The sequence below is a fragment of the Mustela nivalis genome, assembly GCF_964662115.1.
Source record: "Mustela nivalis genome assembly, chromosome: 1".
Classification (NCBI taxonomy): domain Eukaryota; kingdom Metazoa; phylum Chordata; class Mammalia; order Carnivora; family Mustelidae; genus Mustela; species Mustela nivalis.
The window spans coordinates 118,776,991-118,798,620 of NC_139020.1; the positions used below are offsets into that span (position 1 = coordinate 118,776,991).

A 21,630-nucleotide genomic window follows, 5' to 3' on the forward strand; every position below is an offset into this window, starting at 1 on the left:
ACATTAATGGGCTTTTTAAAGGAATGCATTATTAAAATTAAGATTACTGAAATTTGTATCTTAAAACTGGTTGCCATATGTTTGAAAAATTAAGAACATCTCAAACACAATAATGAAACTTACCTGTTAAAACCTCACTCAAAAGGATAGGAGATGAAGACTAGCTTTCCAGAAACCATCATCTCTCACTTGATTTATTGCAATAGCTCCCCAACTGGTCTTCTTACTCCTGCCCTTGACCTCCATCTTCAATCTGTTCTCCACAAAGCAGCTTGTGACAGGGTTCTCCTCAGCTCAAAATCACCAGTGGTTTCCTAGCTCAGAAATAGCTAAGGTCTTCAAGGATCTTGTCTCACACTCCCACCACCACCCTATAACTGTGCTGATCTCATTTCCTATCACCCTTCCCACGAAGCCTCTCATGTCTCACTTGGCTCCAGGCGCACCAGCCTGCCTGCCAGGAGAGCTCTTTCCTTCTAGCACTTTACATTTGCTGTTCTGCCGGAATGCTTGGCCCCCAGATAATGCATGGTCCACTCCTCTGGGTTCTTACCACCGAAAGTTATCTTCCAAGTAAGGTGTTTTTTGTTTTGGTTGGTTTGTTCATTTTTGGCCATTCTTTCTGAAATTTCACCCTCCTTCCCCTGACAGTTCAGATCTTTCTTTCTTATTTTATTTTTTCCTCCATTACACAGTACATATTTTATTTATTTATCTAGTTTAGTGCCAGTCTCCCCAGGCAGAATGGAAACTCCAAGAGGCAAGGATCTGTCTTTGGTATTCTCTGCTGTGTTCCCCATGTCCAGAAGAGAGCTTGGCACACAATAGGAGCTCAGTGAATTTCGTTGAGCAAGTGAACTGATAAATGAATAAACAGAAAATGATTCCAGTCTGGGCTCTCACTTCTTTCCTGGTCTCCTCCCAGCTACCTCCACCTTCTGTAATCAATCCCACATACCTCAAATCAGTAATTTACCCAACACAGGTTAGATCCTATTGCTGCTGTGAGCCACTTAAAAATTAATTTTAATTAAAAATTTTAATAAAAATTTTATTAAAATAAAAATTTTAATAAAAAATTAATTTTAATTTTTAAGTGGCTCACAACTACCCTGTGAGGAAAACACAATTCTACATCAAGATAGATGCAGAATCACAATTCTACATCTTAATGGCATCAAGATCCCTCATAATCTGGATAACCTTTTCTAAACTCATCTATTTACATCCCATTTTTATACCTTAACCTATAGATGAGTGTCTCCCAAACTTGAATAATTTATGGGTCCTTTTAAAAGAGGAAAAACTTTTCAATGACCTTCAAGATCACATCCAAGGACCCCAGTTTGAGAAACACTAATGTAAGAAAATGACATTCTGGTCAATAAAAGTATCTTTTAATTACAGATTATTAGTGGTAAAATGATTTTTTTTTATAAAGATTTTTATTTATTTATTTGACAGACAGAGATCACAAGTAGGCAGAGAGGCGGGCAGAGAGAGAGAGGAGGAAGCAGGCTCCCTGCTGAGCAGAGAGCCCGATGCGGGACTCGATCCCAGGACCCTGAGATCATGACCTGAGCCGAAGGCAGCGGCTTAACCCACTGAGCCACCCAGGCGCCCCTAAAATGATTTTTAATATTCTAACCGAAAGGAAAACAAAACTTTAAAATCTTTGTATACCTCGTAGCCTCTGAGAATAAATCCACAGACCCAGGAGCAGACATGCTGCTGTACACAACTGCAGCTAGCAAACCATCCCGAAGAGGCCTATGCTTACCCGGCTCCATGTCTTTGTTCCTGTTATTCCTCTACTCTGCAATATTCTTTCCCTATCGTTATCAAATTCCAGGTCTATTCTTCCTTCAATGCCTACTTTAATTATCACCTCCTTCATGAACTCTTTTTGATACTCCGCCAAAACTTCTCTCAGTCTCTCGGGACAATTTTATACCTCTTCTGCTGCATTAGCTACATTCTTCCTTATGTTATACCATTATTTTCCTGTGGTTATTACAGCTCCTATATAGCATAAAGATTAACTTGCTCACTTTTTATTTACACAAAAACCAATGCAGTCATCTTCCATATGACAATTAAGAAATGTCCACTGAACTAATCATGTAGGGAAAAAATAAATGCTAATATAACTATGACCTTCTACTGATCCTCTTAAAAATGGAACCACTTAGGGGCACCTGGGTGGCTCAGTCAGCTGAGCGTCTGCCTTTGGCTCAGATCATGGTCTCAGGGTCCCAGGATCCAGCACCGTGTCAGACTCCCTGCTCAGCCAGGAGCCTGCTCTCCCCTCTCCTGTTTGTGTGCTCTCTTTCTCTTTCTCAAATAAATAAAATCTTTAAAAATATTATTTAAAAAATAGAACCGTTTACTAAAAGCTTATAACCAAACATATATTTTCATAACAAAAGAAGAAAAATGTGGGGAAAAATATAAGTTATTTATAGGATTTACCTTCTTTTAAGCATTAAGTCTGATACAGGTATGCATCTTAGACCAGTTCCCAAAACCATAAGGAAGGATGTCAGAAGCACAGTTACCCGAAGACCTAGAAGGAAACAAAAAAATATCTGGGTAATTTTTATATTCTTTTCATGTGAAGTCCAGTGTTAAGAGCAAAGATTTTTTACTCAATTACAGATATGCTGTATTCTAATATTTTAACTTTTTGCTAAAAATCCACACATAGGGAAAAAAATTCTCCATGCTGAAAATGAAATGATTCTAACATTAATAGAAAACTTGAATGATCACATCAAGGAAGAAGCTCCATTAGGTACAGTTTTTCAAATGAAAGGCTACAATGTTTTGTTCACATATAACAGTAAAAAATACAAAAAATAATTTTAAAGGACTAGGTATTTTAGTTTAATACTTCCAATATGAAATTTCCAATTTTCAAATGCAAGCTGTAAAAACTCTAAACTGCCCCTAAATAGTTTAAGGTAGAAAGGTCACGGCTTTAAATTTTCTTGAAAAATGACAATTGGCCAATTTTGTATTTTATCTAATAATCAGGACAAGCTAATGCTTGTTATATGAGGTGGTCCTTTAGAAACCTTTGATTATGAATACAACAATGGTCTTTTAATTTTTCTTGACTTACCAGATGGCTTTCAATTTATAAAATGATACTGTTAAAAAAAAAAAAAGGCATGGCTTAGGACTATATAATATGGATCAAGTAGCATTCCCCTTCTATCCCAAATATAATCAATTATTTTAAAAATGTGTGCCAGTGGAATTGCATGGAGCACTGGGTGTGGTGCAAAAACAATGAATACTGTTATGCTGAAAATAAATTTTAAAAATGTGTGCCAGGGGTTGGTCACATGGATAACAAGGTAAAAAGCAATATTAAAATAAGGTAATCAAAAATAGACACAATATTCTAGCTATGGCAGAGTAATACAATGGGATTATACACTCTTACTTGCTGGAACGCCACGCTCTGTCACTACTACACTAATGCCATCTATTTGCGGCAGTCACATCACACAGGTGGCTCATGCTGAGCATGTGGGGAAAGCGCCAACATTTCTTCCAGTTTCTCCCAAATTCAATGCCTCCTTGAAACCATTTCATAGTGAATAGACTGAATGCAAATTTTTAAATCTAAATTATTATTTTTTCCCCAGGGCTCTTTTTGACAGAGGGGAGATAGTTAAGCATTTTGGTTTTCAAAGGGCTTTTTTACTTGAAGGTGTTAAAATGAGACAACAGACCCAAAATGGAGTTGCTCATGCTAAGCTTCATGCCACCAAACTGCCTTGACTTAATGACAGGTTTGGTTCTCCCAGAAATGGAACACTATTCTAATCAATCAGTGCTAGTGAGGCGATCTGCTTGACAGACCCCCTCCAAGCCCCTAAAGGAAAATGACTTTGCCACAACAGTCTACTTTTTGCTAGTATAACATGCTTGTTCCCAGTCCCTTCTGCTTGTAAAAGTCTTTCATTCTGTACAGCCCTTGGAACTCCTTTCTTTTTCTTTTTCTTTTTTTTTATAAAGATTTTATTTATTTATTTGACAGAGATGACAAGCAGGCACAGAGGCAGGCGGGGGCGGGGGGAGAGGGAAGCAGGCTCCCTGCTGAGCAGAGAGCCTGATGTGGGGCTCAATCCCAGAACCCTGGGATCATGACCTGAGCCGAAGGCAGAGGCTTTAACCCACTGAGCCACCCAGGCGCCCCAGAACTCCTTTCTTTATGCTAGAGGAGATCCTGCCCGATTTGTGAACCGTTGAATAAAGCCAGTAAGATCTTTAAATTCACTCAGCTGAATTCTGTTTCTTAACCAAGGAAACTGAAAGTCAACAAAACTGTAATTATGCAGATTAAACATAGCAAGGAAAATAAACTCGAGATCTGGATCAGGCACAAACATGCCACATTGAGGGTAATTTGTGATATGAACTGAGTTAGCTTTATAATATTCTTATATGATTTGAATATGATTAATAGAATTTGGCAGAAGGAATATCACAGAAAATTGTGCTTCCCAGTAAGAAGTAATACATACATACTGCTCATTTACTGCTTCTACTAACAGAATACAAATTGTAAACCCACATTATAGCCATGGGAAATAGAGTATAATTAATAAAAAGTATACTCCATGGTCATAAATATGCTAAACTTGCGAAATGTTATTCTTATAAGGGTGTATGGGGCGTCTTATGAGATACTGATTAAAATGTTACAGATTTGGGACTATAAGGCTTTACCTTCTACATGGTATTTATTTTTTTCCTAAGTATTTGGTTTATAATTAAGGTAAGCAATCACCAAGTAAGCAGTGAGGCATTGTTTATGGCCATATAGTCCAAATAACCCAGTTTCCTATTATTACTGCTTAAGGCTGGCACACTTTTCTATGCAATTATAGTTCTTATCAAATAAATGGTAATATAACAGCTAAATATATACATTTCATTATAAAGAAGTTCTGAAAAGCTGATTATTAAAGCACCTCACAGTTAGAGCTTGTGGCTTTCTTGCTTATTTTTAATTGTTGCCAATTATTACTTAGCCCACCCCAGATGATGCTCAATTCTAAATAAAATGTTTTATCTCATTTGAATCTCAACAAGGCAGGACTCTCTAATTTCATGTAATCAAAATAACATCAACTGACTTTAGGAAGGAGGTATAGGAGGACTCCAGGAAAATAAGCCTATGAGACATCTAGTACTTTTATGTAAATAAATAGATCCCAAGTGATTACAGTATTAGGATGTGAGTGCAAAAAAACATCTAATGAAAGGTATTAGAACAATTTCAGAAAACCAAACATATTGAAAATAAAAATAAATTCTATTCAAATAAGGCACGGACACTGCAGGAAGCTTCCTTCCCGTGGATGAAATAATTCCTTTTGCTGGGAACTGATTTGGCACAGGAATGGCATCTCTACAACAGGTTTGTCTAAAAAATCAGGATACAATGTTAACTGGAACACACACACACACAAATCCATACTGGATGTATAGGAAATTAATTATAGCTGTAAAGTTCATCTGGTAAGACTGTTCTCAGACTCTATACTTTCATCAACCGGAGAGAAGACGAGCTCTTATTTGTTCTTGGTGAGGAGAGCTCTAGTCTCCATTTCCCCAAAAGCCACAGCCCTGCCACCCCAAACTGCTTTGGAAACCATCAGGCGCCTGGGTGGCTCAGTGGATTAAGCCGCTGCCTTCGGCTCAGATCATGATCTCAGGGTCCTGGGATGGAGCCCCGCATTGGGCTCTCTGCTTAGCAGGAAGCCTGCTTCCTCCTCTCTCTCTGCCTGCCACTTCCTCCTCTCTCTCTGCCTGCTTGTCATCTCTCTCTGTCAAATAAATAAATGAAATCTTTAAAAAGAAAAGAAAAGAAAAGAAAAGAAAAGAAAAGAAAAGAAAAGAAAAGAAAAGAAAAGAAAAGAAAAGAAAAGAAACCATCAGAAACAATAACACTGTGCCTGTTTTTCCCGTCTACATCAGTCCTGGGAGACCCAAGATTCACAGGTCATCCCTGTACAAATGTGGCTTCATATGTCCCCTAATCTGAACTCATCTCTACAGCTTCCCCAACTCCTGAAACCTTGCCACTGTGCCTTCTGGAAGGCTCACAATCAGTGAATCAGTGGAATCCCTACATTCTCAAGCCCTTCTCCAAAAGTTCTCTTCACCTTCTTAATCCCACCAAAACCTCTCCCCCCATGACCCTGCTTCCCCAGCATTTTCGGATCACTATTGCTCTCTGCTCCCTTGGTCTCTTTTCTCAGCACTTTTAAGATTTTCTCTGGTTTTAAGCAATATGGTTATGATGTGCTTCAGTGTAGTTTTCTTCATGTTTCTTCTGCTAGAATTCTTTTTTTTTTTTTTTAAAAGATTTTATTTATTATTTATTTGACACAGAGATCACAAGTAGGCAGAGAGGCAGGCAGAGAGAGAGAGGAGGAAGCAGGCTCCCTGCTGAGCAGAGAGCCCGATGCGGGACTCGATCCCAGGACCCCGAGATCATGACCTGAGCCGAAGGCAGCGGCTTAACCCACTGAGCCACCCAGGCGCCCAGAATTCTTGTATTTCTTAAAGTTGTGGGTTTATAGATACAGATTTTTTTTGCCATTATGTCTCCAATTTGAGGAACCCACCCTCATCTTACTCTATGCCCTTCCCTTTTCTCTTCTCTTCTAGATTCCTAATTACATGTATATTAGGTCACTTAAAACGGTCCCACAGCTCACTGATGCTGGTGGAGTTTTTGTTTATCTTTGTAGTCTTTTTTACCCACTCGCCTCCATTCTGGATAGTATTTATTGCTGTCTTCAAGTTCACTAATCTCTTCTTCTGCAATGTCTGATCTGCTATTAAATCCTGTCCAGTACACTTTTTTTTTCTTTTGTCATATTGCATTTCCATCTATAGAAATGTAATGTTGGTCTTTTAATGTTTGTCTTTTTATGTTTCCTGTGTCTCTCCTTAATATGTTCATGCTTTCATCTATCTTCTTGAACATACATAGAATATCTAAAGTAGTTGTTTTCATGTTCCTGTCTACTAACTTACCATTTGTGTCATTTTGGGATCTGTTTCTATTCATTGTTTTTTCTCCTCTTTATAAGTTGTATTTACCTGCTTCTTTGCATGCTTGGTAAATTTTTATTTCAATGTCAGGAATTCTGAATTTTACCTCTTTGGATGATGGTTTTTTTTTTTTTTTTTTTTTTGCACTTTTTCAAACGTTTGTGAATGATATTGTGAGATATAGCTGAGTTACTTTTGATCTTTCTGAGGCATAGTTTCACACTTTATTAGGTGAAACCAAAGCATTCTTTAGTTTAGGGTTCTTTTGTCTTTAAAACTGAGGCAATGCCCCTATGAGTATTCAACCCAACCTCTTATGCATTTTGAGGTTTCTCCCTTCCTGGTCTTGGGATTGTGAACTATTCCAAGCCTTGTGTGAACTTTGGGAATTGTTCCACCTGTTCTATTTTGCTCACAAGTATCTGCCGACCAGTTATCGGCTGAAGACTCAAGAGAAACTCTGTATAGATCCAGAGCTTTCTGTAAAGCTTTTTTCCTCTCTGGTATTCCACCCTAAGTATTCTAGTTAAGTTGGTCTCTTGCAATTCTTAAAATGTCTCCTCAACCTACCTGCAATACTCAGTCTAGGCTTCCCATCTCTACATTGATACCTGGAAATTCTCTCCAGGTAGTTGGCTGAAACATTCATAGGGATCACCAACCTATCCTGCCTGTTATCCAATGTCTGAAAACGTTGTTTCATATACTTTAATTTTTTGTTTTTAGTTGAAAATTACACTGAAACCCAGTTCCCAATATTCCATCATGGCCAGAACAGCCATCAATCTAATTATATTTAATTTTCATACTCGAAAATCCTTGCTGCAGCTGTCTAGAAACTACCACACACCTGTCTCCAGGGTATTCACCCTCACCATTTGCAAATGTCGTGGCTCGTTATTCCACCCTATGACACTACTTTTTCATAAACCTGGTGATTTTGATATCCACTAGATGATCAGTTCAACATCCCTACCTCCCAGTCCTGACTTCTTGTTCTATAATCATGTCCTCTACTCTATACCTCAGTAGTCTGTTCTCTTGTTTATAGTCTGACCTTGTCTTTACTATGACTGCATCCATGACAATCTCAATTTCAAGCATTCCATTCTTCAATCATGACCTCCTCTCTTTCTCTCTTGCCTGTTTTATAGTCCTACATAGTATTTATCACCATCTGACATACTAAATATTTAATTTTGTTTGTTGCCTAGATCTCCTCATTAGTATATAGGTTCTGTGAAATCTATTTTCTCAGTACTTAGTACACATTTAGGTACTATTTCCCTGAAACTTTCTTCACTTGGCTTCTAGGGCTCACTTGCTCTTGGCTCTCCTATTATCTCACTAGCTAGTTTTTTTTTTTTTTTTTTTTTTAATCTCTGCTGAAAAATGAAAATGGGTAAGAGGGCACAAAACCCATCTTAGGAAAATAACCAGTCTTCTATGCTAAGCTGGCTGGGACCCATGACAGCAGGAAGACCAGACAATGATCTACCCTCTGGGGAGCAAGATCTTTTAGAATGTTGGAACTTACTTTCTATGTATGCAGACAGGACATCTGCAGCAGGACAGCCAATATATGAAAGTATATTAGTTTTCTCCTATTAAAAAGGAAACCACTTCTTAAAAGAGAATTTTAGAATTTCTTTTCCTTTGCTTCAACTAATGGTGAATATAAAATTGAATTCTCTATCTGGTTACAGGAGCTATTGAAGAACTCCTAAAGTAACTTATTTAATAAAGTGAACAGGTAGTCCCTAATTTAGCCAAACAATTATACAATTATAATAAAAAAGGTAAAAATTAACATTCTTCTACCATAAAAACAAGGTTGGTTAAATTTAGAAAATAATATTGGAAAATGCTCCTGGCAAAAATGTAAATAAAAAGAAAGAACAAAATAACATTTTCCCCTAAATTTAGCCAACTTTGTAAGGAATGACAGAGGAACTGTAACAGACTGGAGATTAAGTAGAAATCATAGTAGAAATCATAACTAAATGCAGTTTGGAACCCTAGATTGAATCCTGGAATGGGGGAGGGGGAAAGATGTTAGTGGAAAAACTGGTGAAATCCAAATACCATCTATAATTCAGCTTAAAAGCAAACAAAAAACCTCCAATCTGGGGGCTTCTGGGTGGCTCAGACAGTTAACCAGTTGCCTTCTGCTCAGGTCATGATCCCTGGTTTCTGGGTTGGAGCCAGCACAGAGTCTGCTTCTCCCTCTCCCTCTGCCTCTACCCCTGCCTTTCCCTCTGTTCATGCTCTCTCTCTTGCTCTGTCTCAAATAAATAAATAAATAAATAAAGTTAAAAAAATTGAAGAAAAAAAAAGAAAGAAAAGAAAACTTCCATTCAGTACAAGAAAACTTTCCTCAGCATCTAGCACACATCTTCTGCAAAAGTACTTACTCTATCTGGAAGTTCTATGCCAGTTGAGACATACCTTCACGGCTTGACACCTTTTTGTTCTTAGAAGGTTCTTCCTTTATTGCTTTGAGTTACATCCTTTTGTAGCTTCACTCAATTTAGTTCTTCCTTCTAGAACTACACACAGTAAGTCTAATTCCTCTTTTACTCGACCTTCGCATATTTCATATTCTGCCTCAAGTCTCTTTGTGAAGGTTGACACACAGTTTCCCTTAATCTTATACATTATGATTTTTACATCATTATTCCTGTCACACAACTTTTAATGTGCTCTGGCTCATCAATGGTTTTAAAATTGATGCTCAGACTAAACACTAGAGTATATCAAACTCTTTCTGGTTGATGCTGTACTTCTATGCCTCAGACCGTCCTCCTTTTTCAGCAGCTACATCACAGTGATCATGAATCATTTACCCATACCTGTGTGATACACTTCAATGCCTTATCATTTAGTTGTGTGACCTCTTTTTTTTCTCCTAACAGAATCGCACTGGCAAGTGGTAAAGTGAGAAACGTCTGCCCACATTATTCCTCAGAGAGTCTTCATTCACCTGGCATGCTTTATCTGAGAGTCATAAATCTCAACGGACACAACGTCCTAGTCACAAACACACACTCTAAAGCTGCCATGCACCATTTTAGAGAAATTAAATCACTCAGATGTAGTTTCCCCAAAAGCCCTGGGCTGGAGTCATCTATTATGCAAAGCCAACTCAATACTTCCTCATATCTGGGCATCATCAGTCTATTTTCTGACCTTTCACCCTCAACACCTCCAAATCCCTCTGAAGTCAAAGCATCAGTCATTTTGGTCAGGTGTAGAAATCATAAATAGCACGTGCACGGGAATGCTCTCACGTCCACATCGTGCAAAAACATGAGCATTTAGAGATCACTTAATCTCTGCTGTTGCATAATGGGTAACAGTGATGTAAACATAAGTACAGTATCTGCAAAGAAGCCTCCCCATGTCTGTCGCTTTGGGGACGGAGGGTTCCTGGTGTGGAATGGGATACCAGCAACACTCGGTCACCTCACATAACCCTTAAGACGAAGCCGAGGGCGGCGGCTGGCGGGCTCTGGCTCGCCCGGGGAGTGACCGCACCGGCCGGCACTGCCCGGAGCCTCTCACCTCTCTTGTCCAGGAGCCACATGAACGCGAAGCACGGCAGGAAGCCGATGGGTCCCCACAGCACGAGTAGCGCGATGTCCCAGCTGGAGAAGCCATAGGCCTGGCGCGCCGAGTTCTGGATGGGGCCCCAGGTGTTCCAGACCAGGCCCTGCGCAAAACCCAGCAACGAAAAGAGCAGCAGCACCAGCCAGCGGCGCCCGTACACCCGCCCGGGACCCGGGGCCGCCGCGGGCAGCGCCGCCGCCGCCGCCTCCCGGCTTCTCCAGACAGCTCCCGGCGCAGGCCCGAGCCCGGGCCCCAGCAGGGGCTGCCGCTCCTCCTCGCTGCTCCAGCCCGCGCCCATGGCGACGCGCGGCCCGCGGGGCCTCTGCCCAGCGCGGTCTCGGTGACCGCCGACTAGCCCCGCGCGGATACGGTCGCAGGAGGCGGAGGCAGAAGCTGCTGAGGTCTGGCTCGGCCTCAGGGCCGCGGGCGGTGCGCCTGCGCCGCGCGAGCCAGCCCGGGGCTGGAAGGCGGGGCAGGTGCCGCGAGCTGGGAGGAGGCTGGGGTACCGCACTAGGGCACCCACCTCGCGGGTAATGGAGAGGAAACTGAGGCAGGAGACCCCCGGTCTCTGAGGGAGGACGAAGAGGAACCAAAAAGGAGGGAGGAGCGCGACTAAGCCCTGGAAAAGGAAACTCCCAAAAGGGCTGTGCTAAGAGGAGGTTGGGATTGCTGGAGGAAGTGCCTAAGTTTACATCACGTGTCCATCCAATAAACAACTCGGATACCTCTGGTCACTTGAGCTGTTCCTTGCTTCTATATTGCATTTATTATTTTTGTTGGGTTGATAACTTTAGAAACTAAAGGGGGTGATAGGATAAGATTGAGTTGTTGGATTTGCCCCTTGAAAATAATTTATTCTTCACAGATAGTGAGTACTGCCTAGTTTTATTAGCTATCTTTTGTCTTAAATACCCAATGAGATTATAAACTAGTCAATGACATTCGTATGTATATAAAAAAAGATATAGCTATCTTTCTACCCCCTGCCTGTCATTAATAGGCATATGTTAATATATTAATACGTTAAGGCTAAAAGATTTCTGCCCCTAACGACTTAGATCCATCTCCGGTCATTACAATTTTGACCAGACGAAAAGTAAGTGAGAAGGGTGGGGGCTGTTGGCCTCTTGATCAGGCAGCCAGTTGTTTATTTCATTATATAAATCCAGACGCCTGACAGCTGTCGGTTACTGTCCTTGAAACCATAGGTCAAAAGATTTGGCTGTGTGGGTCGCGAAATGAGTCACAGAGAACGCAGTTAAAGGACGTTTGCTTAAAGTTCGTATTCCCCAGAAGCCACAAAAACCAGATGGAGTCAGGTTGCTGCCAGAAGGGCAAGAAGGGTGGAAGAGAAGCCCGAGCTCTCCTTGTAAGCGCGGCTGCAGAGTTAGCGGAGGCAGAGCCCCATTCCACAGCCCCGCAGAATGCAAACCATCCCCTAAAACTCCAATATTGTTGGGTGTAGGAAAGTGGCAAGACAGAGAAGAACGACCTGCCTGCAAAAAGACGGGGAGCAGAAACTAATCCTAGAAAAGACCACGATGAAAGAAGGTTAAAGTCTGGAGGAGATACAAAGCACTACAGCCGACACCACGTGCTGACATTTCAACAACCGGGGAATCAAAACAAACCTGCGTGGCCCCGCCCGGCGTCCGTCACGTGACCGCCGGGCGCGTGGCGCTTCCGGGGGAGAGCCGGCGTTGCTACCGCGGCTGCTTCCTGCCCTGCGACTCCAAAGTCGGGGTTTTGGCGGTCCTCTGAACCCACTCCCACTCCACTCCCCTTTTGGGTTGGGGCGGAGCTAGGCATGGCAGCCACCCGGGGGGCGACCACTGAAACGGCCCCTGCGGCTGGAGCTGGAGAGGTGGAAGGTAGGCGCCAGGCTGAAGTCAGACCACGAGTACAACCCTGTGCTAGTTCATTCCTGGCAACTCCTGAGGCCATTTGGTCTAGCTCTTATTTCACGTCTTATCTGCACTGCATAAAACTGTGAGGAAAATTGTTATTTTTTAGTGAACGTGGCTTTTCTCAAATTGGGGCAGCCAGGTTTCCAGTCATCGTTCAGGCCCTGTAACCTCCCATCCTACCGGGGCTGATTAACGCAAGAGGGTGGTTTGAATGGGTTGAAATTAAATTTGTGAAGGTGGAGGGAGCCCACTCTTGAGGTAAATGGAAGTATCTGGAGCTTTTATGAACGGAGATTATGAGCTTTTGTTAGATTCTGGTGGAATCCTGCCTTACGTGACCAGTGAGGTTGGGTGGCCCAGGTACGAGAGACCTCAGCATTTATTGAGTGATTGCTCCGTGCCTGGCACAGTATTCTGGGTACTACTGCCAGAGATCTAGAGACTTTTGAATGTTTATAATAATGCCTTTTTCCAGTTGCGCAAAGGGGCCTAGAAAGGAAAAGAATGGCTAATACCTGGTAGCATGAATAATACCAGCAGTACAGGTTGAGTGAGGGCTGTCACCAGGAGATCAGATCCCCCTGGGGAAAACATAAATGCTTCAAAGAAGGAGTAGTTGGCGGTGAGCCTTTAAGACTGAATGAGTCCCTGAGGAACTTAGGTGATAGTGCTGGGAGGTTATGAGAAGACAAGGAGCAGAAAAACAGGATGGCTGTGGTTGGAGATCAAATAGTCATGTTTGTCTAGAGCAGGAAGTGACCAATCCCAATTGAAGAAACAATTATAACTTGGTCCTGTCTGACCACAGTCTCTCGTCTTTATAAACTCCCTTATGAACCCCAAGGATACAATTCTTGAACTTCATCTATACCTCCGATCCGTGGAGTCTTACATTTTCTGTCCATCTGTACCCTCTTGTCCAGTTTATAATGCATGTTCTATTTTATGGTCTCTCCCTTGAAGATGCACCATTTCCTTGTCCCTCCCTGCCTTTTATTCTTCTGGCAGAACTCATACCCTTGATGGACCCAACCTTTTGTCCCCTTTGCACCTGCACTTATATGGCTGAATTTTGCTGGAAAAAGTCCTGGGCAAGTTGATGACAGTATAAAATGAAAATGATCAACCTCTTGAATATTCAGTCAGCATGGGCTTGAGATCCTCTGAATCTGTTTCCTTGGTAAGCTTACTTCCTTCAGTGACAGTTCTCTAAACTCTGTATATCCTCTCTTCATCTCTTTCTCACTTTCAGTGGATGACTTGCAAGTCAGCTCAATTCTGCATCTAATTTGTCTACTTTTTCCCTCCTTAACTATCAGGCCCTTGTCCAAATCATCCACATTTCTCCGCTAAACCACTGCTATATCTTTAGGCCATGCAATCCTGCTTTTATCTTGTGGCCCTCCAATCCCTTCTCTATTAGCAAAAATTGACACTCCCTTACTTAAAATGCTTCAGTGAATTCCATTGCACTTAGTATAAAATCCAAACTCTTAACCATAGCCTGTAGAAATCCTTGGGCTCTGCTGATGTCCCCAGGAGCATCTGTTGTCACTCACTTCCCTCTCCTCTTATCTATTTTTAGCATACTTGGTTTCTTAATCTTCAGCTTTCACAGTATGTCCCCACCTCAGTTCTTACCAGACCAACAACTAAAACTCATTTTAGTTTTCCCCTGACTCCTTACCAGAGATATTCCTGCTTCCTTCATTTCACTTATTGCAAAATCTGAAATTACTTGTTTATTTTTGTTTCCTCCACTTGAACTTAAGTACTGTGAGGGCAGGACTTATATCTGTTTTGTTCACCACATGTGCCCAAGCAGCAAGTAGAATGCCCAGGCACAACGTGGACACTTAATACAAATTTTTGAGTGAATGAATAAGGGAATTATGCCAATTCAAAGGCAGGAGGAGAAAGAGCATGGCATCATCCAGGGGCCCAAAGAAGCTGGTGTTAGAAGTGGTGAGGGAAGTGGGATTGTGAAGGGGACTTTATACCAAGCTAAGGAGTCTGGACTTATGACAGTAGGAGGCCTTTAAAGAGCTTTAGGTATGGGAGTAATATGATCAGATTTATTTTAGGAGGATCACTGCCTGAAGGGTAGAGGATAGATGGGAGGGAGAAAGACTAAAGAACAGGTACCCTTTAAGCTTCGCTTTTTGTCCTCTGTAAAATGTATGATGATTGTGAGAGTTAAAGGTAATTGTGGATCATCTAGCATAGTGTCTGGAATGAATTTCATGTTCATTAGTGGAAACCATTTTTATTATGAATACAAAGGGTGGCATTGGTGACCGATGGATATTGAAACTGAGAGAAAAAACAATTAGAAAGAACTTTGGAATTTTCCAGCCTGAGAAACTACATGTAAATTAGGAACCTAAAAAAAAGGAGGTGGTTCAGAGTAATATATGAATGCGTAAAGTTTAGGTAGGGAAATACGATGCAAAAGATATCAAGCATGCAGTTGGGTAAGAGGAGGGTTTTTTAGATTTAGTATTCACTTTCCATAAATTCAGCCTTTTAATGAATACAATTCATTGGTTTTTAGTATGTTCACAGAATTGTGTAGCCATTACCACTATAAATCCAGAGCATTTTCATCACACTGAGAAACCTGGTATCTATGAGTAGTCACCTCCAATTAGACCCTCTCCCCAGCCTCTGGCAGTCACTAATCTACTCTCTGTCTCTGTGGATATTTGCCTACTCTGGATGTTCCACATAAATGGAATCATATGATATGGGGCTTTTTATGTCTGGCTTCTTTCAAGCTGCATAATATTTCCTTCCTCCTTTTCTTCCTTCCTTCCTTCCAACAGAGGGAGACACAGTGAGGGAACACAAGCAGTGGGAGTGGGAGAGGGAGAAGCAGGCTCCCCCCTGAGCAGGAAGCCCGATGTGGGTCTCAGTCCCAGGACCCTGGGATCATGACCTGAGCCGAAAGCAGATGCTTGATGACTGAGCCACCCAGGCTCCCCTGCATAACACTTTTCAAGGTTCATCTGTGTTTTAGCATGTATCAGTACTTCAATCCTTCTTATGACCTAGTGCTATCCCATGGTATAGTAATACCACATTTGTTTATCCATTTATCAGTTGATGGCATTTGAGTTGTTTGGTACTTTTTGGCTATAATGCTGCTGTGAATATTCATATGCACATTTCTGTGTTAGCATGTTTTCAGTTTTCTTGGGCATGTATCTAAAATTGGAATTTCTAGGTCGTAAGATAATTCTCTAACTTTTTGAAGAAACTGGTGAAATTTTTTTTTTTTTTTTTTAAAGAGAACACAAGCATGGGTGAGGGGGGTGGAGAGGGCGAGAGAAAGAATCTTAAGCAGGCTCCTTGCCCAACACAGAGCCCCATGCAGAGCTCAAGCTCATGACCCAATCCAAAATCAAGAGTTGGGCACTTAACCTGACTGAAGCCACCCAGAGGCCCCAGGGGAAACTGGTGATTCTTAATCTTGAAGTCCTAAGGAGGGAAAAAAATCTGATGAAAATGTGGATTTGCTCCCCTGAAAAATTCAGCATGCATATACATTTTTGCAGGTGACTTTGTATTTTTCTATTAGATTCTCAGTATCCTATCTGTGGAACTTTCAATCACATTTTAAGCTGTCATCCTCCCCAGAATCACCAGTTTGGGGTGACTGTTTATTACCATTACAAAGTAAGTTAAATAGAGAAAATCCTACCAGAAGAGAAGGCTTTGCTTTAAATTACATAAGGCTTATGTGAACAAAGGGTAGAAAAAAAAAGTGCGTACATTAAATACATGATGTGAAAGGGTCAGTATATTCAGGATAATGATGAATATTGTGGGAGTCATAGGAAAGTTAATTTTTTTTAAGAGTTTCATTTATTTATTTATTTGACAGACAGATCACAAGTAGGCAGAGAGAGAGAGGAGGAAGTGGGGTCCCTGCTGAGCAGAGAGCCTGATGCAGGGCTCGATCCCAGAACCCCGAGACCATGACCCGAGCTGAAGGCAGAGGCTTTAACCCACTGAGCCACCCAGGGGCCCCAGGAAAGTTAATTTTTGAGCAAACTTATTACCATTCCATTATCAAAAAATATTGGAATGTATTTTAGAAACAGAAGACTATTTTATACAATGAGCAAATAGCTCTTGCCTTAAAATAGCTTGTAAATACAGTTTACAATATAGTTTGGGGGGGAAGATATAGACAAAGAGTTATAGTATAAGACATAACCACAAGCAGGAAGAAATTAATTGGAAAGTAAATATTACACACCTTCACTTTTAGGGCTGAGAGAAGAAAGAACTAATGAAAATTGAATTGGTCTGTACTTCCTGGAGTAATTTGAAATTGTGGTATAGTTTGAACATGGAAATGAATGGAAGAAGCCATTTCTGGCCGTCAAGGCTCGGAGTAGAAGTGAATGGAGAAAAGCCTGCGTCACAAAAGGGCCAGAAGGCGCAGAGGAAGGTGAGGACACAGACTGGTTCCACTAGAGTAGAATTGGTAGCAGAGAATGCAGATGAAAAGAAGGAAGATGGTGTCCTTTGAAAAACTAAACAAGAGCAGGGTCAACCAGAAATGAAGTGAAGAAGAGGGAAATCATGGGTTTTAGATTTCTAAGAAAAATAGAGTAAGGCCACCTCAAAGAGTGAGGAAGTGGAGAGAGGTACTGGGGATTTGAGACTGAAGAAGCTTTAGAATGGTTGCTGTAGGGGCAAGGGTGATTAGGAATCAACCGGTGATAACTAACGTGCTGGAAGTAAGAAAGGGACTGGTAGAGGTGAGCAGAAAACTGTGGACCTTTGTTCCTTTATGGATTCCTTTGTCTTGAGATGGTTTCTGATTTTGCTCAAGTGCATATTATGCAGAAGTAGCAAAAGCAAGTGGTTAGTTTTAATAAAGCTTCAATATTTTGTATATATTGCTAAAAATGAGGTATGAATTCAGAAGACACTTATTTAACATCATTTTATGCCAAACATTGTGCTAAGCTCTAGGGATAGAAAAGTAATTATCTTGCCTTCAAGAATGTGGTATTTTTTGTTTGAAGTAACAGCTTGAAAGTTATTAAAAGCAAAACATGATCATATTGATAATCAAATATATTAGAATCCTTATTTGAAAATAAAGTGGACCTAGAGGTTCCTGGGTGGCTCTAATGGTTAAGTGCCTGCCTTTGGCTTAGGTCATGATTCCAGGGTCTGGGATTGAGCCTTTTGTAGGGGCTCTCTGCTCAGCAGGGAATCAACCTCTCCTTTTCTCTCTGCTCCTCCCTCTGCTTTCTTACTCCCTCTCTCTCTCAAATAAATAAAATCTTTTTAAAAAAGTACTTATTAAAAAAAAAAGGAAAAAAACAGGACCTTAAAAATGCAAAATAAACCATGTTACTGCTATTACAGCTTAGAGTTCATTATATTTTATTATTTAATAAAGATGCTCTGTTTCCTTGGCACTGGGGTGGCTCAGTCAGTTGAGCATCTGGTTATTGATTTCGGCTCAGGTCCTGATTAGTAGTTAGAGCACAGAGAATTTTTAGGGCAATGAAAATACTCTGTATGATATAATGATGGACCTATGTCATTATATTTTGGTCCAAATCCGTAGAATGTACAACATTAATACTGAACTCTAAGATAAACAATGGACTAGGGTGAGTATGATGTGTCAATTTAGGTTTATCCTGGTTAAAAAAAGAAAAAGTTTCATTCTGGTGAATGACATTGATAATGGGTGAGCCTTTGCATATGTGGGAAGGGGAAATCTTTACCTTCTCATTTTTTTTTTAAAGATTTTATTTATTTATTTGACAGAGAGAAATCACAAGTAGACAGAGAGGCAGGCAGAGAGAGAGAGAGGGAAGCAGGCCCCCTGCTGAGCAGAGAGCCCGATGCGGGACTCGATCCCAGGACCCTGAGATCATGACCTGAGCCGAAGGCAGCGGCTTAACCCACTGAGCCACCCAGGCGCCCCTCATTTTTGTTATAAACTTAGAACTACTCTAAAACTTAAAAAACCAAACCAGCAAACATGAAACTACTTAATGTTAAGAATCAACTTAAATTCTGAGTGTGAGATGTTAGAGGATCACACATTGTTTGAAGCTTGTCAGTGAAATTAAAAGTTGCAATTCTTTGAATCTGATTCTGCCTTTCAGACTGAGATTGTATTTCTTTATCTTGGGCTCTGGTTTTAATTGTAACCAGGTTTATGTCTTTATGAAGAGAAGAAGTCACTCTTAGTGACTCTTCTTCTAGTCTTTCTTGAAATGAGTGAACATTATCATCAGCATGAAGAAGGCCAATAAAAAGTAACTTGGTAAAGGAGGACAGTTTTCTTGTAGGAATTTATCTCCTACTTTTAAGAGAAGGGGGGTGGGGTTATGGACATTGGGGAAGGTATGTGCTATGGTGAGTGCTGTGAAGTGTGTAAACCTGGCGATTCACAGACCTGTACCCCTGGGGATAAAAGGATATTATATATTTATAAAAAATAAAAAATTAAAAGAAATTTTTAAAAAAGAGAGAGAAGGAAGCTCCCACCCTGCCCCAGTAACAACGTACTAACCACCCCTTGCAGCCGATGAGAAACCGCCACAACTTCCAGCTCTTGTTTTTTTCCAATGAACTTTTGTTTAAAACTTCCCAATTCCCTCCTAACATCAGTATGGTTGTCCTGAATTGTAATTACCCTGCTACTCCCAAATAAGTGCATTTTGGTGGTAATATAACTGGCTGCTTTAAGGTTGACATTCCTAAGGGAAAAAAAATCTCATCCCAGAGTTGTAGGGACTTGAGTTTCGTAAAGAGCTGACATTTCTATATGACTGGATTTACTCCTCCTCAGTTGGAGACACCATACTCTATATGTCATTTTTTTTCCCCATTTAAAAAAAAAAATGGCAAAAGGAGGCAGGGGAGTTTAAATAAAAGCAAAAGCCTGTATAAACAATTTCCATGTTAGAGTGTATATTTAATTCATGTATAGCTAAATACTTTGTATTTGATAAGGACAAATAACAGAAAAACTATACTGTTGAATTTTTTTAACTGCAGTAAAAACCAAGTAATGTAAAATTTATCATCTTAACCATTTTTAAGAGTACTCAGTAGTTGGCTCAGTGGGTTGGAACTCTGCCTTCGGCCCAGGTCATGGTCTCAGGTCATGGTCTCTGAGATGGAGCCCTGGTGGGGCTCTCTGTGCAGCAGGGAGCCTACTTCCCCCCATCTCTCTGCCTGCCACTCGCCTACTTGTGATCTTCTCCCTGTCAAATAAATAAAATCTTAAAAAAAAAAAAAAAAAAGCACTCAGTAGTGTTCAGTATATTCACATTGTTGTGAAAAAGATTTCTAGAACTTTTTCATCTTGCAAATCTGAAACTCTGTACTCAGTAAACAACACTTCTTTTCTCTCTCTCCTCATCCCCTGGTAACTGCCATCCTACTTCGTTTCTATGAATTCAGCTATTTTAGATACGTCCTGCAAGTGGAATAATACAGTATATGTCTTCATGTGACTGCCTTTTTTCACTTAGCATAATGTCTTCAAGATTCATTCATGTTGTAGCATATGACAGGATTTCCTTCCTTTTTAAGGCTGAATGATATTCCATTGTATGATGTCAGTGGACATTTGGCTTGCTTCCATTTTTGGCTATTATAAATGTGTGGCTATGAATATGAGTGTGCAAATATCTTTTTTAAGACTGCTGTTGAATTTTTTTGATGAATGGTTAGATTAAATAGCCATTTTATTTTGAAATACAGAAAATTTTCCTAGTGGAATTCTGAAGAGCTAGATGGAAACGTTTTGGTAGAAATTTTGAAGATACTTTGGAGCCTTAATTTTAAAGAACTTTAGTCTTTAAGACACTATTCTTTCTAGTAGTTTTTTTGTAAATATTTTATTTGAGAGAGAGAGAGTGAGAGAGAGAATGAGAGGGGTGAGGGGGAGAGGGAGAAGGAGACTCCCTGCTAAGCAGGAAGCCCAATGCAGGGCTTGATCCCAGGACTGAGGGATCATGACCTGAGCTGGAGGCAGACGACCAAATGACTGAACCCCCCAGACACCGCTATTCTTTCTAGGGTTAACTTGACTTGAAATATAGATTACTTTTCTTTACTTTAAGTTTAGGACCAGTATTTCTTTTGAACTAAGTACTATAAGTACTGTAAGTACTATTTATGAGTTCTGGTATGAATAGATTAAACTGAGGAGGAGAAGATAATTTTCTGGCTTAACTGGGAAAGGGTTAAAAATGTAAGAAGATGGGAAGAAGAGGACGTGAAGTGTCTAGCACATAGCTGTCTCCTGTTCCGAATCTGAACCTGCTTAGGTGTTCACTATCGCTCAAGCGTTGGTATTGGAAAGATTATGTCATAACAGCCTCAACACTTCTGTTTATGGTTTTGTCAGTCACACCACCTCTCACACCTTCAAATTCAAAGGGTTTATGACTAATTATTGTTTTACTTAAGCATTATATTAACTTTCAGAGGAATTTTCTTGGTGGATATTGACTTTTTTTTAAACAATGAGTATAAAATGAAAATATCATTGGTGTAAGTTTTACCACTCAGTCTTCAGTATGAATATAGTCGTTTTGTTAAGTAGGACTTGCATAGTTCCATCAGTGTTTTCCTGATATGGCCCAGATGTTCATTATTTTTAACCCTAATATCTATCATTCCAGAAGTTTGGTTTTTTTTTTCCCCAGCTCTAACTGGCTTTATTTTTATTTTAAAAAAATTTTTAAAATTTTTTAATAAACATATAATGTATTAGCCCAGGGGTACAGGTCTGTGAATCGCCAGGTTTACACACTTCACAGCACTCACCATAGCACATACCCTCCCCAATGTCCATAACCCCACCACCCACTCCCTCCCCCTCCCCACCTCTGCCACCCTCAGTTTGTTTTGTGACATTAACAGTCTCTTATGGTTTGTCCATTCCAGAAGTTTTTAAATTTCTTTTATGTGTATATAGAGTTGTTAAGATTGATGAAACCACCATAGGCTTACATGTATATATTTAGAAATA

General features: G+C 40.5%; 2 protein-coding genes across 3 annotated transcripts in view; one reads left to right on the top strand and one right to left on the bottom strand.

The window, feature by feature from the left end:
- Nucleotides 1-11,321, bottom strand: part of SLC49A4 (solute carrier family 49 member 4) — a 72,114-nt gene extending 60,793 nt beyond the window's left edge. The window contains exons 1-2 of the mRNA XM_082740692.1: nt 10,648-11,321; nt 2,473-2,566 (exon numbers count right to left, since the gene is read on the bottom strand). Of these exons, the coding sequence (XP_082596818.1) occupies nt 2,473-2,566; nt 10,648-10,990 (437 nt within the window). The 5' untranslated portion in view covers nt 10,991-11,321. The remainder of the gene's footprint in view (nt 1-2,472; nt 2,567-10,647) is intronic.
- A 1,038-nt stretch (nt 11,322-12,359) lies between these two features.
- The window catches only part of HSPBAP1 (HSPB1 associated protein 1), a 59,192-nt gene continuing 49,921 nt past the window's right edge, over nt 12,360-21,630 (top strand). Inside the window, exons 1-2 of one of the 2 annotated variants that reach the window (XM_082740647.1) lie at nt 12,378-12,563; nt 16,876-17,058. Coding sequence is in view for 1 of the 2 variants with exons in the window: in XM_082740646.1 (XP_082596772.1) it covers nt 12,500-12,563 (64 nt within the window). In the remaining variant the exon portion in view is untranslated. Of the gene's footprint in view, nt 12,564-16,875; nt 17,059-21,630 lie in introns of both variants that reach the window. The other variant, XM_082740646.1, reaches the window with a different exon arrangement.